The sequence below is a fragment of the Mastigoproctus giganteus genome, chromosome 8, assembly GCF_048544385.1.
Source record: "Mastigoproctus giganteus isolate SK-2022 chromosome 8, ASM4854438v1, whole genome shotgun sequence".
NCBI lineage: Eukaryota > Metazoa > Arthropoda > Arachnida > Uropygi > Thelyphonidae > Mastigoproctus > Mastigoproctus giganteus.
In genome coordinates this window covers 87,202,443-87,223,074 of record NC_143582.1, presented here as the reverse complement: position 1 = coordinate 87,223,074, position 20,632 = coordinate 87,202,443, and the positions used below count along the sequence as shown (strand labels likewise).

The following is a 20,632-nucleotide window of genomic DNA, read 5'->3' as shown; positions in this document are numbered from 1 at the left end:
TTTTCCACGCCTGTCTAAGCTGGAAGAACCCCATAATGGGTGGTGAGCATTAAAGTCACCTAGTAGACAGAAGGGAACTGGTAGTTGCAACACGAGATCTTCGATTTCCTGGATAGAATATGGACGATTTGGTGGAAGATAAATTGAGACCAATGTAACGGTGATTCCAATTACTATGCGTGTGGCAACAGCTTCTAAAGAGGTTTGCAATGGAATGCATCTGGAAGGAACTCTTGAGTCCAACAGGATGGCTACTCCTCCATGAGCACTATTAGTGTCAGATCTATCTTGTCTGTAGATAGTGTAATTTTTGACTGTGGTGGAAACTTGGGGAGTCAAGTTGGTTTCCTGTAGGCACATAGCTACCGGATTGAAGCAGTGAATTAGTTCATTAATATCATCGATGTTGCTACGAAAACCTCTACAATTCCATTGAATGATGTGTTCCATTATTTGGTTTTGTTCGTGGAAGATGTATCTGACTGCTTTTTATATGTTGACTGTTTATGACGGTCCGGTTTTGGTTTTTCTCTTCGGGGAAAAGTGGGACGTCCCGATTCATTGCTGTCGTCCATATCATCTTCTGCATGTATTTCAAGCAGTTCTTCTTGACCGATAGAATCATCCGTATCCATGCTTGTTAGACCTGATACTTTCGTCTCAGCAGAATGCGGTTTTTGCAAATTTTCTGCTGCCTGATGATGCGGAAGTCTCTGGGTTGGAATTGTGAGTGGCGTGTTATTGCTTTGGTCTATTGAATTCGGTTTAGATGGATGCTGGATCAAGAGTACTGATCGTGCCCAGTCTGATATTGATATATTTGGAGAGATGGATACTTCAGTCTGACATGCTACTGATTCATGTTTGAGAGTGGTAGAAGCATAAGTGCGCTTTGGCATACTTAAGTTGATCTGTTTTTTCGCTTCTTGGTAAGAGACTTTATTTTCAATTTTATATTTTTGTATTTTTTTACCTATCTTCCATAGTTCACAGTCTTTAGAGTAGGCTGGATGTTTGCCACTACAATTAGGACACTGTGGTGTTGGAGCTTTGCATTCTGCTTGTGTGTGATTCTTGCAGCTGCAGTTTGGACATATGGCGTCTCCACGGCATGCTGTCTGAGAATGGCCGAACTTTTGACATTTAAAGCATCTGAGCAGATTTGGGATGTAAGGCCTAATGCGGCAATTCAAGTAACCTGCTTTGACAGAATCCGGTAGATTTGGCGTACTGAAAGTCAAGATTATGTTTCGCGTGGGAGTTAAGTTGCCGTCTTTTCTGATCATGATACGTTTTGCATGAGAGACATTTTGATCTTTTAGCTCCTGGACAATTTCTTCCTCAGAAACATATAATAGATCCCATTCGGAGATCACTCCTTTGGAAGAATTTAGTGTGTTGTGTGGGGTAACCTGAATTGGTATTCCGCTTAAAGAAGTAAGTTGTAGTAATAACTCAGAATGTCTTGAGTAACAAGTCTCTACTAGTAGATCTCCTGATTGGAGACGTTTAACCATTTTTGGTGAACCTGCAGCGTTTTCAAGGCATCTCTGGATGATGAAAGGTGAGAGCTTGCTCACAGGTTGGGATGACAAAGAGTGTATTATTAGGAAAGCTGGAGATTCCTGCTTCCTAGTGTCTTTTTTAAGTCTCTTTGAAAGAGAGAAGTCATGATCGGTGTCATTGTCAAGTTCATGTTGAGAGCACTTCGGCTCTAAACGTGGAAATTCATTTGTTTCCATCTTTGCTCCTTTTCGCCCCGAGGGTTGGTTTTTCCCCCAGGTTACCGGCCCCGCCACGTGGAGGCAGGAGCGGTGCCACCAGTGACCAAGCGGTTGTTTAAGTTAGTGGATTTGGTTAGTGATATATATATAAGGAATAAGAAAAGAAAGGTGGATTGCCTTTCTGGGTTCTTACTTTTGACTTTTAAAGCACAGAACCACTTCAAGTAAATAAAATAACAGACGCACTGGAAAATAAAGAAACTATATCACTTTGGAGATCACTTTATAATCACTGGAAGAAAATCGCTTGTCACTATCGCTTGGCACTCGGGGCCGTCAGTGATGCTTCTCATCAAGAACTACCTGAAGGTGGCAGGAATATTCCACGAGTTAGATCAAAATAATGGAGATGTTGAGTCAGTGTGGTGTGAAATGACTTAAGGTAAAGGGAAGGCGATAGCTGAGATGTGTGTTACGGGACAAACACTGGTGGGATGGTGATAGCTCAAAATTGGTGATAGCACTGGTGGGATGTTCTCTTTAGAGAACATCCCACCAGTGCTATCACCAATTTTGCTAAAGTGTTAATAAAGGTGTTTTGCCTTTTCACGAATGATGAGTGACATAACGGAATTTTATTTTGAGTTCAATCCACAGATTTAAAGCTTTTTCTATTTTTTCTAATTTAACATCACAAGTTACAGAGCAAATTTTTGAAGCAATTAGTGCATTTTTCACAGACACTACGGCGGATCTTTTCTTCTGATTTCTTGATTGATAGATATATAAAATCAATGAGTAGTTGACTCATTGATTTTATAATGTTTTGCCACTTTCACCATTAAAAATTTTGTCTAATAACTCAATTTTACTCACCTTTGATCTTTTCACAATTTCCTTGTTATTCGTAGCCATATTTTTGTAGGGGTTGTTATTTGGTTTATAGGAGCATTAGCAACTAAGGCCATATTGCTCCAGGATATGCGGTGGTCATTCCCTGACCTTTCCGCATCCTCCGTATTTGGTGGTGACGGGCTCGAACCCCGGTCTAATCAAGAAGCGTGTGCTTCGCACTGTTGTTCCTTCCCACCTGGCTACGGAGGCGTCTTTTGTAGGGGTTAGAAAAGAACTTGTCCACAATAAAGTCACTTTCTTTTAACTGTTAACACACTTGAAGCAGTCTGTTTACACTAACACACTGCAAAATGATAGATTTTTTACTTTCATAAGCATATCAATTAAAAGCAAACGACAAAACTTTCCATGACAAGCGCATAACACATACTGAACAAGGATTAGTGGGAAACATCCGCACTCGCAATTGTGTCACCCCTCCTCCCGACCTACTTGAGCACTGTTTGACCAGGCAAGATGATTTTAGCCACGCCCATATCTTTTATGGCGGAAAATGTTCACGGCGCTTTAAAGTTCACATTTTTTAGGTTTCATTTTATATTAAATCAGCTACCGCAAATACAGATGCCATGAATAGCTGGGGTTTAGTGTATTATGAAATAAAAATTTTAAGGTTTAAGTATAAGAAAAGTCTGCATAAGAAAGTTTGCAAATTTCTATAGATTTATTCTTTAAAATAAATAAAATTTACCTGTATCCATTTCCATTAGATATGGCTCACCATTCATATCTATATCTTCTCTCAGGAGAGACAGATCTCCACGTGACCCATATGGTGATAATTCCATTGGTGACTCACCATCCTTGCCTGTATCGACCTCATTTGTAAACAAAGATCCGTTTCCTGATAAATTGCTCACTGAAAGCTCTGAAGAATTTAATGTTATTTCAAAAGGATAGTTCTTCCAGGGTCCAGGCACAATTTGAGGAGTAGTAACATTATGTGCTGTATCAATACCCAACTGACCACTTCCACTCAAACCAAAGGCATAAACACGTCCTCCACACGCAACATAAGCTAAAGTATGACACCTAGATCGAAAAATAATAAATTTTAATAATAAAATCAAAAGTGTGCTAACACTGCACTGTAACTAAATTTAATTATCTATACAGAAATTCCCATATGTGTATTCAAATTATTCACATTAGCATAAATGTATTAATACAGGCTGTCCTTGGACTTAAGGCAAGTTATGTTCCAAGAAAATTTGAAATGACAAGTCAAAACCAGCCTTTCTACAGAAAATAATGATTCCATTTGTGACAAAGGGATATAAAACATTTTTCAACTTGCATCATATAAAAAATATAATAATGTTTAAAAGGTTCTTGCCTTGATTCATTTTAATTTCTGATATGATTTGAACTAAATAATGAACCTTATATTTTCAGTTAAAGAAGAAAAGGAATGCCTTTATCATGTGGCATTAGAAGGTTATTTTTGGAAAGAATGTTGAAAATCTTTGAGGAATTTTTTGAAGAGACTGAAAGCTACCGATACCTTTTTGTATCCAGAGAAGGTTTTAGATACCCTCTCCACACTGTAAATAAATCTAATAAATGTAAACAACTGAATGGCATGTTGCTAAGTTTGGTACTACTTTCCATGAGTTCAATTCTTTTTCATAAAAACTGCCAATTGCAGCTACTAAATTTTTAAAGGTACCATCTATCTGCTTGTTGATGCTTGTATGGACTTGCTTGAAGTGGGGGTGTGATCATTTGAATTCCTTTGCTTCTCTTGTTCGGGGGAATAAGAGTAAAGCAGTTCATGAACATTGTTTGCGTTAACTTTAAACTGCAGCTGACTAGCCACCTCCAAAACATCAGCAGTGATTTCTCCCATTTGATCTTCAAATCTCCCGCCACAATTTACTCTAGGTGCCATTAAGGATGGACTCAAACCTACTTCCAAGATTATTTGGATCCTTTCCAAAATTGTTTCGGGGTTCTCAGGTAATATGCCTTAAAAGAAGCAATCACATCCCTTAGTCTATGAGCTCAAGCAGTGTTGCTGTATTGCAAGAACAACCTTAATTTTGTTGGGATCTGCATCAGAAAGGCATTAGGCAAGTCCAGGGACACTGTCCTGGAATAACAATGCTTAAACTGGTAGGTTGTTATCCTGATAATAACTCCAAACAGCTATCAGCAAAGAGAATTCCTCCTCAAAAAAAAAAAAAAAAGGAACCCCCAGCTATCCAGACTTTTGGAATGGATATACATATGAAAGAAAGTCTCCCTTTAATATAATCCTTGAGTTTTCAGCATAGTAAAGAAGCAACGGTTTTAGCTCAAAACCACCTGCAGACATTGTTAGTGAGTAAAGTTTGTAATTTGTATAGCCTGCAACACATTCTAAGGTTGGTCTAAAGGACAAACCTAGCTCAACTGGTGATTCTTTTCTTTGTACACGATGTAAGGAGTGTACTGATCTCAAATTAGAACTTAGTGCATTACAAGAAGATTCACTGACCTGTCAAGTGATGCACCCCCGATTCAGGTCCTGGACAGGAACAGTCAAGTGCATACCGCTCTGGTTGAACATGATCTAGTTTTGTTTGGAGAATCTACTGTCAAGAAAACAGGTAATATATTTTGTAATAAACATGGGTAGACCAGAACCAGGGTGCATTTTCTGGGAGCAATAATTGATAACTTGACCAACATATTGTCATATTTTAAGGGGGATAAAGAAAGCACTATTATTCATATGGGGACTAATGATATTAAATGAACACAACCTGACCATTTGTGGGTAAATATAGAACAATGCTGAAAAAAATACTACCAGTTAGGTCAGAATGTGTACATGTCTGCAGTTCTGCTCAGACATGGATTATATGTAGAAAGTCTTGTGGATTAACTTAAGACCTAAGGGATTCTGAATCATTCTGGGGGGGGGGGGGTCAGCATGGCTGGCACTTATAGGTAGAAGGAATTTATTTTGAGAGATGGTATTCATTTGAACAAAGGTGAGGTGATTTTTGCCAGTATCACTGAGGATACCTTAAGGGTTCAGGGAAACTGCTAGTCAGGGGGGGAAAGAATAATATTGAAGAATTGAAGATGATATAATATAGCTTTTATCTGATGATATGAGTCAAAATAATACTTACACTCACGTCAAGAATTCTTGTTTGTTGCCACAACAGCTGATGTTGGCAAGATGTTCTGAGGGCAGCAAAGTTTAAAATGAGCAGGATGAGAAAGATAAGAAAACAAACCTAAATAACTTCAAGGGGTGTACTGAGCTAGTAAACTATAGAAGAAAACTTAATCTTAATGTAGCTACAGTAATGTCAGGAGTGTTGTCAATAAAATGGCTGAATTTGAATGCCTGGTTAGGACAACTAATGCTGACAACAGGGCTAACAGAAACATGGTGCTACCTGGAAATTGAGGATGATAAGTTCCACTATGGTATGTATAACGTATTTAGAAAAGACAGGGAATATAAAAGGGGAGGTGGTGTCATGCTTCTTATCAAAAGCAACCTGAGCACGAAAATAGCTTTTGATGAGTCTTAAATTACATCTGCCAGCAAGCAAAGAATCTGTGTGGTGTCAGTTAGTTGGAAGCAAAGGTAAAATGAGAGTGGAAGTAACGTACAGACCAGAAGATTGTGAAGAGTATGACGAGAGTCTCTACATGCAGATGGAATGGGCAAGCAAGCACAAATATCTTATGAGTGACTTCAATCTGCTCCATATTGACTGGAATAAGTGGCAGGAAAACTCACCTTGAAGAAAATTTTTCTAAATAAACTAGATGATTTTTATTTGTACCGGCACGTCAGAGATAATACTAGGGGTGAGAATATTCTTAACTGCATTACTCACAAATTAGATGACATCACAAGGCTTAAAATACAGGAACCATTGGTGAGTAGTGATCATGCAGTCATCAATTGGAAGATGAAGAAAGATGCTGCAGTAATTAAAGGTAAAGGCATGGTTTTAATTTCAGAAGAGGGGACTTTGACAGTTTAAGGTGCTATATATATATGGCATCTACTACAAATTAGCTTTTGCATTCATTATCAAGAGAAATAACTTTGGGATCACAGAATTTAATTGTTTGTTGTTGTGGTTTTATTCTTTGTTGTCAAAATAGAAAACTAGAAGCTTTTGTCCTAACTTAAGTGCCCATGTCCAGAGGCTCACATCTGGTGAGTATGGGCTTGGCAAACCCAGGGTCCTGAGCTGGATATCATCATTCTTGTCTTTCTTGGTGATTCCTCTCTACTTTTAACTCTCTCTCAGGCTTCCTTGTACCATATGGCTAATAATAATAATAATAATAAGTACTAATTGGACAGATTGCAGAGTGAAGCTGAATATACTTGAAGTATGGAATAACTTTATAGCAAAAATCACAGCAGCCATGAACACATGCATATCATTAAGAAAATATTGCAGGAGGAGGATACCAAAATGAATGTATGCGAAGCTGGCTGGTCAAACAGAACAGAAAAAGACAGCATGGGATAGTTATGGAGTAATGAAAAGTACTGAAGCCTACAACAGCTACAAGTTTAATTGTAACAGTACAACTAGTACCACAGATAAGGTTAGAGATCAAGGAAGTGTACAAGAAAGCACTTCGGACCCTTGTGCACTGGGTGTGGGAAAGTCTTAGACAATCCAGCTGATGTTGGGGATGAACTGAACAGGTACTTTGCATCTTGAGTTTACTGAAGAAAAAACCCTTCATGCTGAGAAGAGGCTGTGCGAATTAAACTGAATCACATGAAATTAGCGATTTCAAAATTACAGATGGCTGTTTATTAGAAAAACTTTTGAGCATAAAGGCAAGTAGGGCTACTAGAGCTGATGGTATGTACCCAGTAATTTTGAGGGAGGCTGACAGGGAATGTACTGAACCACTGAAGTTAATTATGAGATAATCTTTGGACTCGGGAGAGATTCTTTTGGATTGGAGAAGTGCCAATGTATTACCAATACATAAATGCAGTTCTAAGAGCAAAGTTGGAAACTACACACTGTTTAGTCTGACTTCAGTGGTAGGGAAAATCTTAGAGGCAATGATTAAGAGTGCAATCCAGGGACATTCAGATATATATGGCATTCTGAAGGATACACAACATGGCTTTGTTAAGGGTAAATCTTGTTTAACTAATTTAGTAGACTATTTTGACACAGTTACTCATGAGCTGGATATAAGGAACAATTTAAACAGTTTATTTGGACTTTAACAAAGCATTTGACTTGGTCCCTCATGAGAGGTTACTATATAAGCTGGAACATTTTGGGGTTACTGGAAAAATTCTAAGATGGATTGTTGGGTGGATGCAGGGCAGAAGGCAGAGGTTTATGATCAATGGATATTCTTCAGATTGATGTAAAGTCAGAAGTAGGAGTCCCAAAGGATTGATTCTTGGAAGAGAAGTCTTGATGTCAAAATTTGCAGACAATGTAAAGTTTGGTAGAGTAGTTAATTAGTACCAAGCAGTGCTCCTTCAGGATGACTTGAACAGGCTGCAAGAATGATCAGAAAAGTGGTGGCTATGTTTTAATGCAGCAAAAAAATACAAGGTCTTACACTTGGGGAATAGCAACCTCAAAGTAAATTATACACTTTGTGGGATTGAATCAAAAACAATATAGGAAGAAAGGGATCTGGGAGTTATAATACGAACAGATCTGAAGTTTCCTGAGCAGTGTAAACAGGCCGCCAAGAAAACCCATGTTGTCCTATCAATGAATTATCAAACATTATCCTGTAGAAATATGGAGGTCACAGTCCCACTATATAAGGCTATTGTAAGACCATATTTGGAATTCTGTGTTCATGTATGGAGACCTCACCAGAAAAAAGACACAGCTTCTTGGCAGAGACATGGCAACTCACATGGTGAGATTGGCAAGAGTGTGACTCTGTGAGGAAAGACTGATATTACATTGGCTACAGAGATTCGTAAAGAGGGAACTCAGAGATGACCTTACTGAGGCTAATAAGGCTCAGAATTTTCACTGTTATAGAGGATTTCAGAACTCGGGGGCATAAATTCAAATTACGAGGGAAGAGTTTCAGACTAGATTGTAGGAAGTTTTCTTTTAGCCAGCAAGTTCTTAAATGCTGGAACAGGTCAAACTGTATATAGTATACCACAGGTAATTTGAGGCTGACGGTTGGAATGAATTCAGAGGTCAACATGGATAGTTACTTATATAAGGGGGGGGGGCAAATAATTTGTTCTTTTTATCTACTTGTTTTTCTTTTTCTTTTGGACAGTGCAGCAAAAGCCTATGGCTATTACTATTACTCTTCCAAAAAAAAAGGCCCAGTGGCATTGGCAATAATGAATACTGGCTGGAGTAACAGCCTCTCACTTCAGAGTGCTAGTCTCTTGAGGAAAATTGTACTGAAAGCAGCACTAGAAGCTTCATCCTGCACCTGATGTTATGTAAGCCATACCTAGCTTTAAAATGCATAAACCACTCCTTATATGCACTGAAAGTTATCCTTTAATCCTTCTCCATGCTGATCTTTTGCTGTCTCAAAAATACTCAAATTCCTAGCCTGAATGACAGCAAAGTTCAACAGCACATGGCATTTCATTTGCACTTGAATCCAAAAATTCATATTTTTCCATCTTATCCACAAGTTATGCACATTTTTTATATCAACAATTTTAATTTCAGCACCAATTTTAGTCTTTTCTTTAAGAACTATTTTTACAGTTGCACAAAAGATTCAATTGCCAATCTGATTTCACACTTCTATAGTCCATTCTTACTAAGTATTTTCACTTTTGTCTTCACTTCAATAAAATGACCTTTCTGCTACGTTCCTTTACAACAGCATCGCCTGGGCACATCTTTTCTTTCATTCAAAATTTTTAAGGAAGAATGCCATGTTAAAATAAAAAATATGCAAACCTTTAGCACTGGAGCTCAGCGGGAACCAGACTCTTCAAACTACATATAGTACACTGCACACACACACATCAATGCATCATGAATTTGCAACTCGAGTTCCACACATTAAAGTACAAAATGAAGGTGACTTACACTAGAACATTTCAAAAAAGTTAATGCCACTGGTTTTATTCATTCCAATGCCTTTCCGCAACATCATTTATATTTTTAAACTGTGATATGTACATAAGAGATCATCACATGGGGGGGGGGGGGTTCTGATAATGCTCAACAAAAGCAGGTCAAGACTTCACAATCGTCAAAATTAATATTTGTTATATTACTTTCAAGAAATTGAAACATTAAAAAAAAAAAGCATAGGTTACATTGCCATAAATGCAGGTCACACTGCTGTCAATCATAACATAGGTGACAATTTGCTAGTGACGTGTGGATTGATGCAAATCAAAGATCATCTGTAATTAGCTTACCCTTATAGAAAAACTGGATGGCATCCCAACTGGCTGTGTGCTTAATAAATAAATAAATAATGTATTACAATAAAAAAAACTTACTTTTATTGGTGATGGCAACGAATAAATAAAAGCTGTTTATGGATAGTCAGATTAATGCATCTTAATTAACTAAAGATAAACATGCCAGCTATTTTACATGGTCACACATAATATGTAATAAAAATACAGCTATCCCTTTCCAATCACAATCCTCACAAATTGTTATTTGTGGTTTCCTTTTTAATCCACAATTGTGCCACTCACAAAATGCACAGTTAATCTACAGTTTTGCAATCTTACTACATTCCCCATAAATAAGTTTTGCTTTTTCATGGGGAATATGTTGAGATGCCATTCAGTAAAATTATTTTTGACAAGTAAAGTTACATCAGGCCTTTTATTAGCATTAGCAGAGGCATTTGATGCAAGAAAGCAAGCTTATGCAGCATCAGCCAAAAAAAAAAAAAAAAAAAAAAAAAAAAACACTTCCACTTCACCCCTCTCTTCGTTCAAAATACCTGTCCAGCTGAGCCTTAAACTTATTTAGGCTATCAACTTCCACGACAAGGGATGGAAGTCTGTTCCACCAACCAACCACCTGCTGGCTAAAGGCAAATTTCCGCACGTCTATCCTACATCTGTCTTTCCTCAATTTGAATTTATGCCCTCTCAGGTGATTATTCTGAGCGAGAGGAAGAATCCCATCAGCATTGAGCATGCTCAAACCATTCAAGGCTTTATACACCTCTATCAGATCACCTCGCTGGTGCCTAGTCTCCAGACACTGTAATTTGCAAAACTTAAGCCTTTCTTCGTAAGAGCACCCTTTTGTTCAATTCACTAATCTTGTTGCCCTTCTCTGTACTCGTTCCAGCAGCTCTACATCCTTTTTGAAATGAGGCCTCCAGACCTGTATACAGTACTCTAGGTTATTTTGGTTTTTAGGAGCATTAGCAACTAAGGCCATAATGCTCTGGGGATATGCGGTAGTCGTTCCCGCATCCTCCGTATTTGGTGGTCACGGACTCGAACCCCGGTCTAATCAAGAAGCGTGTGCTACGCACTGCTGCTCCTGCCCACCTGGCTACGGAGGCGCCATAAGTAGTAGTACTCTAGGTGTGGCCTGACCATTGCCTTATACAAGGGAATAATCACCTCCTTATCCCTGCTAGAAAAATTCCTATATATCATTGAGAATACACCATGAGCTACTCTTGCAGCCCATCTGCACTGCTCAGAGAATTTCATATCTGCCTGCACAACCACCCCTAGGTCCCTTTCATTCTCTACCACTGTCAGTGTAGTACCACAGAGTTGATACGTTGCTCTGGGGTTGCTGTTTCCCATGTGTAGTACTTTACATTTCTCAATGTTAAACTTCATTTGCCACCTCTCAGCCCATCTGCACAACTGTTCCAGATCCTTTTGCAGCAGCATAGTGTCAGTAGTGTCCTTGACAACCCTGCCTACCTTTGTATCGTCTGCAAACTTCAACATTAAGCTTGATATACCATCATCAATATCATTTATGAATACAGAAAACAATAATGGACCCAACACTGAGCCCTGAGGGACTCCACTAATAACATTAGTCCACGACGAGCAGTGTCCATTGATTACGACTCTCTGTCTTCTCCCCCTCAGCCACCCCTTTATCCACAGCAACAATTTGCCTCCAATGTTACACTGCTCCAATTTGTGCAGCAGTCTTCCATGTGAAACAGTATCAAAAGCCTTTTAATAATGTTTTTGTTTATACTCCTGCAAGACCACCAGGTCAGTGGAGTTTATAATAAATCAATCAATGCAAATGTTAATCATATTTAGCAGTCACAGGGTTTGCGCTCCTGACTACTCAGCTACGTACTATATTAAAGCGTGATACAGGAAAAATTAACTGATTTCAGAATACCAGTCATAAAACCATTCATATTGTGATTTTAAATGTTTCTCACCAACCACTTAAAAAATAAAACACGGAAACTGGAATTTTGAAAACTGTGTTTACTATATACTTTACTATATATATGTTTACTATATAGTTTACTATATTTTACTATATATTTACAATTAAAATAACTTTGCAACTAAAAAGGATAAAATACATAATATATATATATATATATATATATACATCGAATAAAATACATTAAAATACCGGGTTAAGAGTGATAAAACTGACCGTAGCTTTCGAAGGCTCCTGCCTTCTTCCTCAGCGGTAGCTTCCTTGTACTGTGGTGCATCTTAAGTACCAGCAGGTTTACAGTCTAAATCACGCGTTTTATCACCACGTGTTCTATTCTCTTATGTACTGGGATCGGAAGCGGCTCAGGAGGATCGTAGCCTCATAGAGGGGATGAATCCGAAAACCTTTGTCTCTATTAATGTTCTCTGTTGAATTAATCCGCAAACTCTCAAGCCACTTGTGGTCCCAGAACGTATGCGCCCGATCAGTGATGATAGCTTCGTCTAGGGAGATCTGGTGTTGCTTCTCCCAAAAATGTTCGGCCATGGCGGACTTGCCATAATCTGCATTCCTTATTGCCCTTGTGTGCTCCCCTTGTGTGCTCCCCCAGACGTTCTTTGAGACGGTGCTTTTTCCCCTACATAACATTCCTCACAATCCGGGCATTTAATACTATAAACGACTCCACTAGCATTCTCTTTTTGAATGGAGTCTTTTACTTGTGACATGATTGTGTGGAGCTTCCGACCTGGAATCTGCACACAACGCGTCTGATAGTTTCTTAGTACTCTAGTTATATGCTCAGTTAAGCCAGGATAGTAGGGAATGTATGCAGTGGCTATTGGAGTGAAGGGCTTGCCTCTTCTCTGATTTTCAGCAATATACTTTTGTATAATCCTCTGGGGGTAGCCACACGTTGTAAGATCTGCCGTGACGCGTTCATATTCTTCTTTCCTATGGAGGAGCTCAAGGCTAGAATATTTAATGGTCAAGAACTCCCTATGCGCCCATGGAAGAGATATGTCGATGATACATTCTCAATTATTCAAAAGGGGAGTGAAAATGAAGTGTTGAATTTTTTAAATGGCTTCTCCCCATTCATACAATTTACCTGGGAGGTAGAGGAAAAAGGATTTTTGCCATTCCTAGACGTACTGGTCTGTAGAGAAAGCCAACAACTAAAAACTAAAGTCTATAGGAAACCAATGTGCAAAGGCCAGTTTATAATTCAGTTTATAAAAGGCCACATTATAATTCTGCCTAGACCAATCATCATAGGAACAGTGTGGTCAGAGCATTAATAGATAGGGCAAAATCGCATTGTAATACCTCCGAGGATAGGAAAGAAGAATATGAACGCGTCATGGCAGATCTTACAAAGTGTGGCTACCCCCAGAGGATTAGAGAAGAGGCGAGCCCTTCACTCCAATAGCCACTACATACATTCCCTACTATCCGGGCTTAACTGAGCATATAACTAGGGTACTAAGAAACTATCAGACGCATTGTATGCAGATTCCAGTTTGGAAGCTGCACACAATCATGTCACAAGTAAAAGACCCCATTCAAAAAGAGAATGCTAGTGGAGTCGTTTATAGTATTAAATGCCTGGATTGTGGGGAATGTTATGTAAAGTGTGTTTAGGGTCAAACGGCACAAGGGGTTCCCCCCCATCTCAGCATAGTTTACACTGTGGGTGAACCAGATGACTGGAAAAGCCAGAGATTTAAAAGTGTATGGACTTTGTATATGTGTGATGCCTTGTACCGTTGTTCATCTGGTCATTTAGCCGCTGGGCCCCTACTGAGGCCCAACGTTGCCCCACTTACGCCCCGTGGAGGCAGACCAGGAACCCAGTAGTCTGTTTCACTCTGGCAGGTCCTGCCACTTAATTTCCTGAGATTTCGGCGGCCAGGACCTAAAAAAAAAAAAAGAAAGAAAGAAAGAAAGAAGCATGTCGACGTAGGGGTAGAATCGCTTAGTTTTGCTAGGCCAAGTTATGGGCGTAAGGTAATTTAGATATGTTAAGTTTTTGGTATGTAGGGCTTTCGCTAGCGTATAGATAGAGAGGGGGGAGGCAGAAGCTTGGGGGGAGAAAGACAGAAATATGGGGCCAATAGAGTGGGTAGCCCCAGTTTTCAGTGGGACATGCCCATGTCCCACCAGAGTAGAAGATATAGGGTGGAGAGGAGGGGAGGACGAAAATGTCCCCCCTCCCCGCAAGGAAGTAGGTATAAAGGTGAAAGGGACTAGAGTGCCCTCTTCAGATCGCCATATGGCTATTGGCAGCTATTATTTCAAGTTTCTTTACTCATGGGGCAAGCTCCGTCCTTGTGCTTGTGCTTGTGTCCCTCATCTTTAGTTGCAGCCTTTACATTGTGCTGGCTGGTGTCTCAATAGTGGTACTTGATGTCAGTCGTTGTAGATAGTGATTAATGTCCTTCTCCTGATGGAGAGGTCTTGTGCGAACTGGGATAATGCTCTATATTCATCCTCAGTATCTATGAAATGGGATTCCAATCCTTTTGGTAGGTATCTTATTTTTGTTATAAGTACCCCTCTGAGGTCTTCATATTGTGGGCACTCGTACACTATGTGATTCCAGCTTTCTGTCTCCCCGCACGTACAGTTTGGGTCCTCAGTGAGTCCGAATCCATGCAGCTTCTCATTGTAGGGTCCGTGTCCTGTTATTAGAGATGTCAAATAGTACCCAGGGAAGTACCAGGTCGGCTGTTTTGGGTAGATTTTCTGGAGGTCAGGTAGATATCTTCTGGTTATCTCACCCTTGGTGGTCTCCGTCCATCTTCTCTGCCATAATTTTAGCAGGTGGTTCTGTAATCTAGTTTTTTCCGTTTTTAGGTTGTTCGCTGGGTCAGTTGTGTAGTCCAGATGTGTGGCCGCCACTCCCCTGGATAGCAAGTATAGCAGACCTGTGCGAACGACCTCTAGGTCCAAAGGAAGCGCTCCAGCGAGTACCTGTAGTGCTTGAGTACTCACTGTACTACACGCACGCGTCGTAGTTAAGAGTATGGTCCTTTGGATCATGTCCAGAATTCTTCTATTCACTGCCAGTGCAGTTTTTGGGAACCAAATTGCTGAGGCGTAAGTAATTGCTGGGAGAAATGTTGTCCTGTAATATAGCGTCAGGGCTCTTTTTTCGAGTCCCCAATCTTTCCTAGTAACTCTGGCTACCAGTGCAGAATAGCTCCTGATTTTTTTTCTTATGTACTTTAGGTGCAGCTGGAACGAGAGGTTGTTGTCCAGTACCATGGCTAGGTACTTAAGTTGGTTTACAAACTTAATGGTGACATTGTCAATTTTTATTTGCGGTGGTCGTCGCAATTGCAGGGTTCCTTTAAGCAGGATTGAAGAGGTCTTTATGGGTGAAATTGTTAGCTGGTGTTTTGTGGCCCATTGCTGGAATTGCTGCAGTGCTTGGTTTGCTTGGGTTTCCAACTGGGCCCGGGAATCCGCTCCCACGGTCAATATCAGGTCATCAGCGAATGCTTGTGTCCTGACGGGTCCCAGATCCATCACTAAGAACTCATCTAACACCATATTCCACAGGAGTGGTCCCAGCACCGACCCCTGCGGACAGCCTCTGTGCACTTCTCTTGTGACCTTATGGTATTCTACATTGATCTCCACTCTTCTATGTGATAAATAGTTTTCCATGACCTTGAATAGGTTTGTTAGCACCCGTGCCTCCCTCAACCTCGCCAGGACGCTTGGCCACCAAAGTGAGTCAAACGCCCCAGCAAAGTCAACCGAGATGAGAAGCAGGTACTTGTTTCTACATTCTTGTACCGTCCTGAGTAGGTTTCCCAGTGCGTCCACTGTCGAGGTCCCTGGCTTGAAGCCATACTGATTCGCGGCATGGAGTCCAGCTTTTCCATAGTGAGCAATTATTCTTCTGTGAAGTAGTCTTTCGAATACTTTACTTACCACCGAGAGCAGTGCGATGGGTCGATATGCATCTGGGCTTTCTGGGTTTTTTTGGAATTAGTTTTAAGTTGGCCGTTTTCCATGCCTTTGGAAAGCGGCCGGCTTCCAGGCATCTGTTGTACAGGGTGAGCAATAGGTACGGTGCGTATTCAACAGTTTTCTTTAAGATTTCAGGTTCAATCATGTCGAGACCTGGGCATTTCTTGCTTCTTACTCGACTAGCTGCCACGTTGAGCTCATCATTGATAAAGGGGGGGGCTCCATTGCCTGATTGGTGTAACTGGCATTGCTCTCGCATATTTCGCTCTGTGCTGGTAGTATCGGCATCGCTGGTTTCTGGTAGATTGTGTCCAGTATATTGTCCATCGACTGCTCCCAGATCGTGGTAAGGTTTCCCTGCCGGATCCTGGTGGTGGCATTCACCTCCCCTCTGGGTATTTTGTTGGTGGTTACCTTGTAGACTAGGCCCCAGGAGTTAGTGTTTCCTTCTGTGGATACTAAGAGCTCCCAAGAGCGTCTTTTGCTCTTCTTAATGGCATCAGTATAGCGGTTTCTTATCTCCCTATATTGTTGTCTCAGGACTTCGACTTCATTTGCAGGCTATGATCTGCGGGCCCTCTGAAAGTCGTTCCTTGCTTTTATCGTTTGCCGCCGGAGCATGGCAATTTCTCGAGTCCACCAGGGTACTGCCCCCAGTTGGGGGTGTTTTTTTCTTATTGCTTGGTTACTGATAGTTGTCATCAGTTCCGTAGTAACTTTCTGCAGGTCGTCCGGGCTGTTCAATGGGTTCAGGGTTAGTGGGTTACTGTTGATCGCTGTGGTCAGTAGTTCTTTGAATAGTGGCCAGTCCGCTTTGGCAACTGCATATCTATGGCATCGTTGGTTGATTGTTGTTGCTCTTGTCATTGTTCTTGTTATTGTGCAAGTTATAACTCGGTGATCCGAGGTGGTCCAGGCTTCCTCCACCCTCCAGTCGGCCACGTGGTTCACCAGGTTCCTAGTGGCTAAGGATATGTCGATTGTGGCCTCCCAGAGGGTGTTACAGAATGTCGGTAACTGGTGTGGCTGGTTTAGGACCGCTAACTGTGATCCTGTCAGGTAATTCTCAAGCTGCTGTCCGTTTGCTGTCCCTTTTCTATCATCTGTAGTGCTATACCATAGCGGGGAGCGGCAGTTTACATCCGCGCCTATTATGATTCTTTCGTTTGGCAGGGTGTTCTGTAGGTAGCGTAGGTAGTTGATGGCGATCTCTATTTCTTGTCCTGGTCTACTGTATAGAGCCACCACGTAGAGGGAACCCAGTGCTGTGATGAGTTGGGCACAGGCTGCCCAAGCCATGCATAGTTGCGTTATTCTTGTTGCGGTAATATTCTTGTTTCTGACCAATACCCCCGCCCACGGGGTGTCTTCTTCTGTGTGGATCACTTTATATTGTAATGGGTAGCCCGCCACCCGCCTTGCATGGACATACGGCTCCTGTAATATAATAACGTCTATGTTCTCTTCATCGGCCTTGACCCGAATCTGGTCAGCCACCGCTTTTTCTCGCTGGGCATTTGTTTGTATTATTTTGATCATGGTTGTGTTATATTTCTTAATTTTTGTACCCATAATCGATTCTGTTTTGGTAGGTGCTCTTGGCTTTTATATAGATTGGGCAGTTAGGATCCCTGATTGAGTGTGTATATTCGAGTTTCATTGTTTTACAATTTGCGCATGTGGCTTCCTTGTCTTTGTGTGGGCATTCTTTATATTCGTGACCCTTTTCAGTGCAATGTCCGCATGTTGGGACTGTCTGGGAACAGACGTGGCTGGAGTGGCCGAACTTACAACATCTAAAGCATTTCGGTACTGCCACCCGCTCACGAAAATGATAGCTTCCCCATTCTACGTAGACCCTTGTCCTTTAGGACTTGCCAAGCTTCCAGGATTAGTTCCACACACCAGCTGTTTTTTAAGCCTCCTCTCGCCTCTATGTGGAACTTTGGTGTTATAACTTCTTGCGGCTGCTTGTCCAGGATCTCGCGTTGGAGGTTTCTGTGGTAAAGTTCTTCAGCTATCTGGGTGGCTGTAATTTCTGGGCTAACGTCATAAATTAATATATTTGGTCCCTTCCTTTTGGGCAGCTGGGCCGTTAATCCAAGGGCTTCAATCTTGGGGTTTTCAATGATGATCTGGATTTCAAGCCTCGTCTCTGTCTCTATTACCAGTCCTACGTCTCTCATCTTTCTCATCCCTTTTATTCGTGTTAGCTTCAAGTCCTCCTTCATGTTATTTATTACTTTTGCTTTGAGGTCTTCGCTTGTGGGAATTTTTCCTGTTTGTTTCGGTCTAAGTATCACCAAGTTTGGTGTTGGTAGGAGCGTCTTCCTCTTCTGGTGCGTTGTCTGTTGCGTTTCCGTTGGCGTCCTCAGCGCTTCTGAATATGTCGGGGCGCGCTGTGGCATTTGTCTTGCCCCGCATTCGATGTAGGCGTGTAGCCGTGTGACGGCTCTCTCGTTTTCAACATGTGTGTCATGCAGGATTGTCTCCATCTTGTGAAAGATGGTGACAATCTGTGATCTCAGGCCAGACGATATCCTACTGGGATTCTCCTTAAAAATGGTTTCGAGGGCCGTTTTCAGAAAGAGAGTTTTCTCGTATACGGAGCCTTCTGGTATGGTATGGTCCAGGCATAGTTCTTGTTGTTTTTCATCATTTCTTTCTTTTTGCGATGCATTGGCTTCTGGCTGTTCCTTTGTTTCAACCCGAGATCGTGTTTCGCGTTCCGGTTTGGGAACCAATCGCTTGCGGATTTTCGCTTGGTTGGGGGGGGGGGGGTCCCAGGTCGGGTGTCCTCTATATCCTCCAGTTGATCAATAATGATGGGATCATCATCTTGTGTCTCTGTCAGGGAGTGTTTGTGCTTGTCTTTCCCCTCCATATCCGTGGATTCCGGATTACCGGGACTGTTCGGTTAATCGGGTTCACAATGTTGGGGTTAGATGGTTTGTTAAAAATGATGGCGATTGATGCCAACCACAAGTTCGTGGGTGTATTTGAAGGCACACAGTGGACTGCGGAAGTTTTGGGTCTCCCCACAGCACTTGGAGCAGGGGAGGGAAACGCCGGATATATAGATTCTCCTAAAAGGACGGGACTACTTTCCCAGCGGGATATCTAGTAGCGGCGAAGACGTTCATGGCATTCAGATTTCTGGTAGAAGCACAGGTGCGAAGATAGCCTCTCTCTCTCTCTCCATGGAGAGTTTATGGTGGGGGGGACACATTAAAGTCATATTTCTTTGGTGATATTATTCGGTAAAGGCACAGATTGATAGAGCACAACAACTGCTCAGTTTGCACTAGTTGGGGCACCTCCCCAGTCAAGGTGTCAGGTGGAAACGCGGCCGCCGAGTTATATCGGCAGCCTCTCTATAGCCCTGTTTTAGCATTAGCATTAGTAGAGGCATTTGATGCAAGAAAGCAAGCTTATGCAGCATCAGCCAAAAAAAAAAAAAAAACCACTTCCACTTCACCCCTCTGTTCGTTCAAAATACCTGTCCAGCTGAGCCTTAAACTTATTTAGGCTATCAACCTCCACCACAAGGGATGGAAGTCTGTTCCACCAACCAACCACCCGCTGGCTAAAGGCAAATTTCCGCACGTCTATCCTACATCTGTCTTTCCTCAATTTGAATTTATGCCCTCTCAGGTGATTTTTCTGAGCTAGAGGAAGAATCCCATCAGCATTGAGCATGCTTAAACCATTCAAGGCTTTATACACCTCTATCAGATCACCTCGCTGGTGCCTAGTCTCCAGACACTGTAATTTGCAAAACTTAAGCCTTTCTTCATAAGAGCACCCCTTTGTTCCATTCACTAATCTTGTTGCCCTTCTCTGTACTCGTTCCAGCAGCTCTACATCCTTCTTGAAATGAGGCCTCCAGACCTGTATACAGTACTCTAGGTGTGGCCTGACCATCGCCTTATACAATGGAATAATCACCTCCTTATCCCTGCTGGAAAAATTCCTGTATATCATTGACAATACTCCATGAGCTGCTCTTGCAGCCCGTCTGCACTGCTCAGAGAACTTCATATCTGCCTGCACAACCACCCCCAAGTCCCTTTCATTCTCTACCACTGTCAGTGTAGTACCACAGAGTTGATACGTTGCTCTGGGGTTGCTGTTTCCCATGTGTAGTACTTTACATTTCTCAATGTTAAACTTCATTTGCCACCTCTCAGCCCATCTGCTCAACCTTTCCAGATCCTGTTGCAGCAGCATAGTGTCAGTAGTGTCCTTGACAACCCTGCCAACCTTTGTATCGTCTGCAAACTTGGACATTAAGCCCGATATACCATCATCAATATCATTTATAAATACAGAAAACAATAATGGACCCAACACTGAGCCCTGAGGGACTCCACTAATAACATCAGTCCACGATGAGCAGTGTCCATTGATTACCACTCTCTGTCTTCTCCCCTCACACATGTTGTCAGCGACATGGTGACCATGCGGTCTGGCAACAAAGGATACAGATAAATAACGCTTCAACCTGACCAAATTCCCAATATATAGGCAAAAGTTTCTCACCAGTGGAATCCAGTCCAGTCTGTCTTCAAGTGAGGATACATTTCATGGCACTGATGGAAGTAAAACACATTTTTTAAACTGAAATTTCGCGGAGCGATG

The 20,632-nt window shown here is 41.5% G+C and overlaps 1 protein-coding gene across 1 annotated transcript in view; it reads right to left on the bottom strand.

Annotated features, from left to right (window-relative positions):
- The window catches only part of Herc4 (HECT and RLD domain containing E3 ubiquitin ligase 4), a 768,218-nt gene that overhangs the window by 504,327 nt on the left and 243,259 nt on the right, over window positions 1-20,632 (bottom strand). The window contains exon 8 of the mRNA XM_090378812.1: window positions 3,331-3,671. Within this exon, the coding sequence (XP_090234938.1) occupies window positions 3,331-3,671 (341 nt within the window). The remainder of the gene's footprint in view (window positions 1-3,330; window positions 3,672-20,632) is intronic.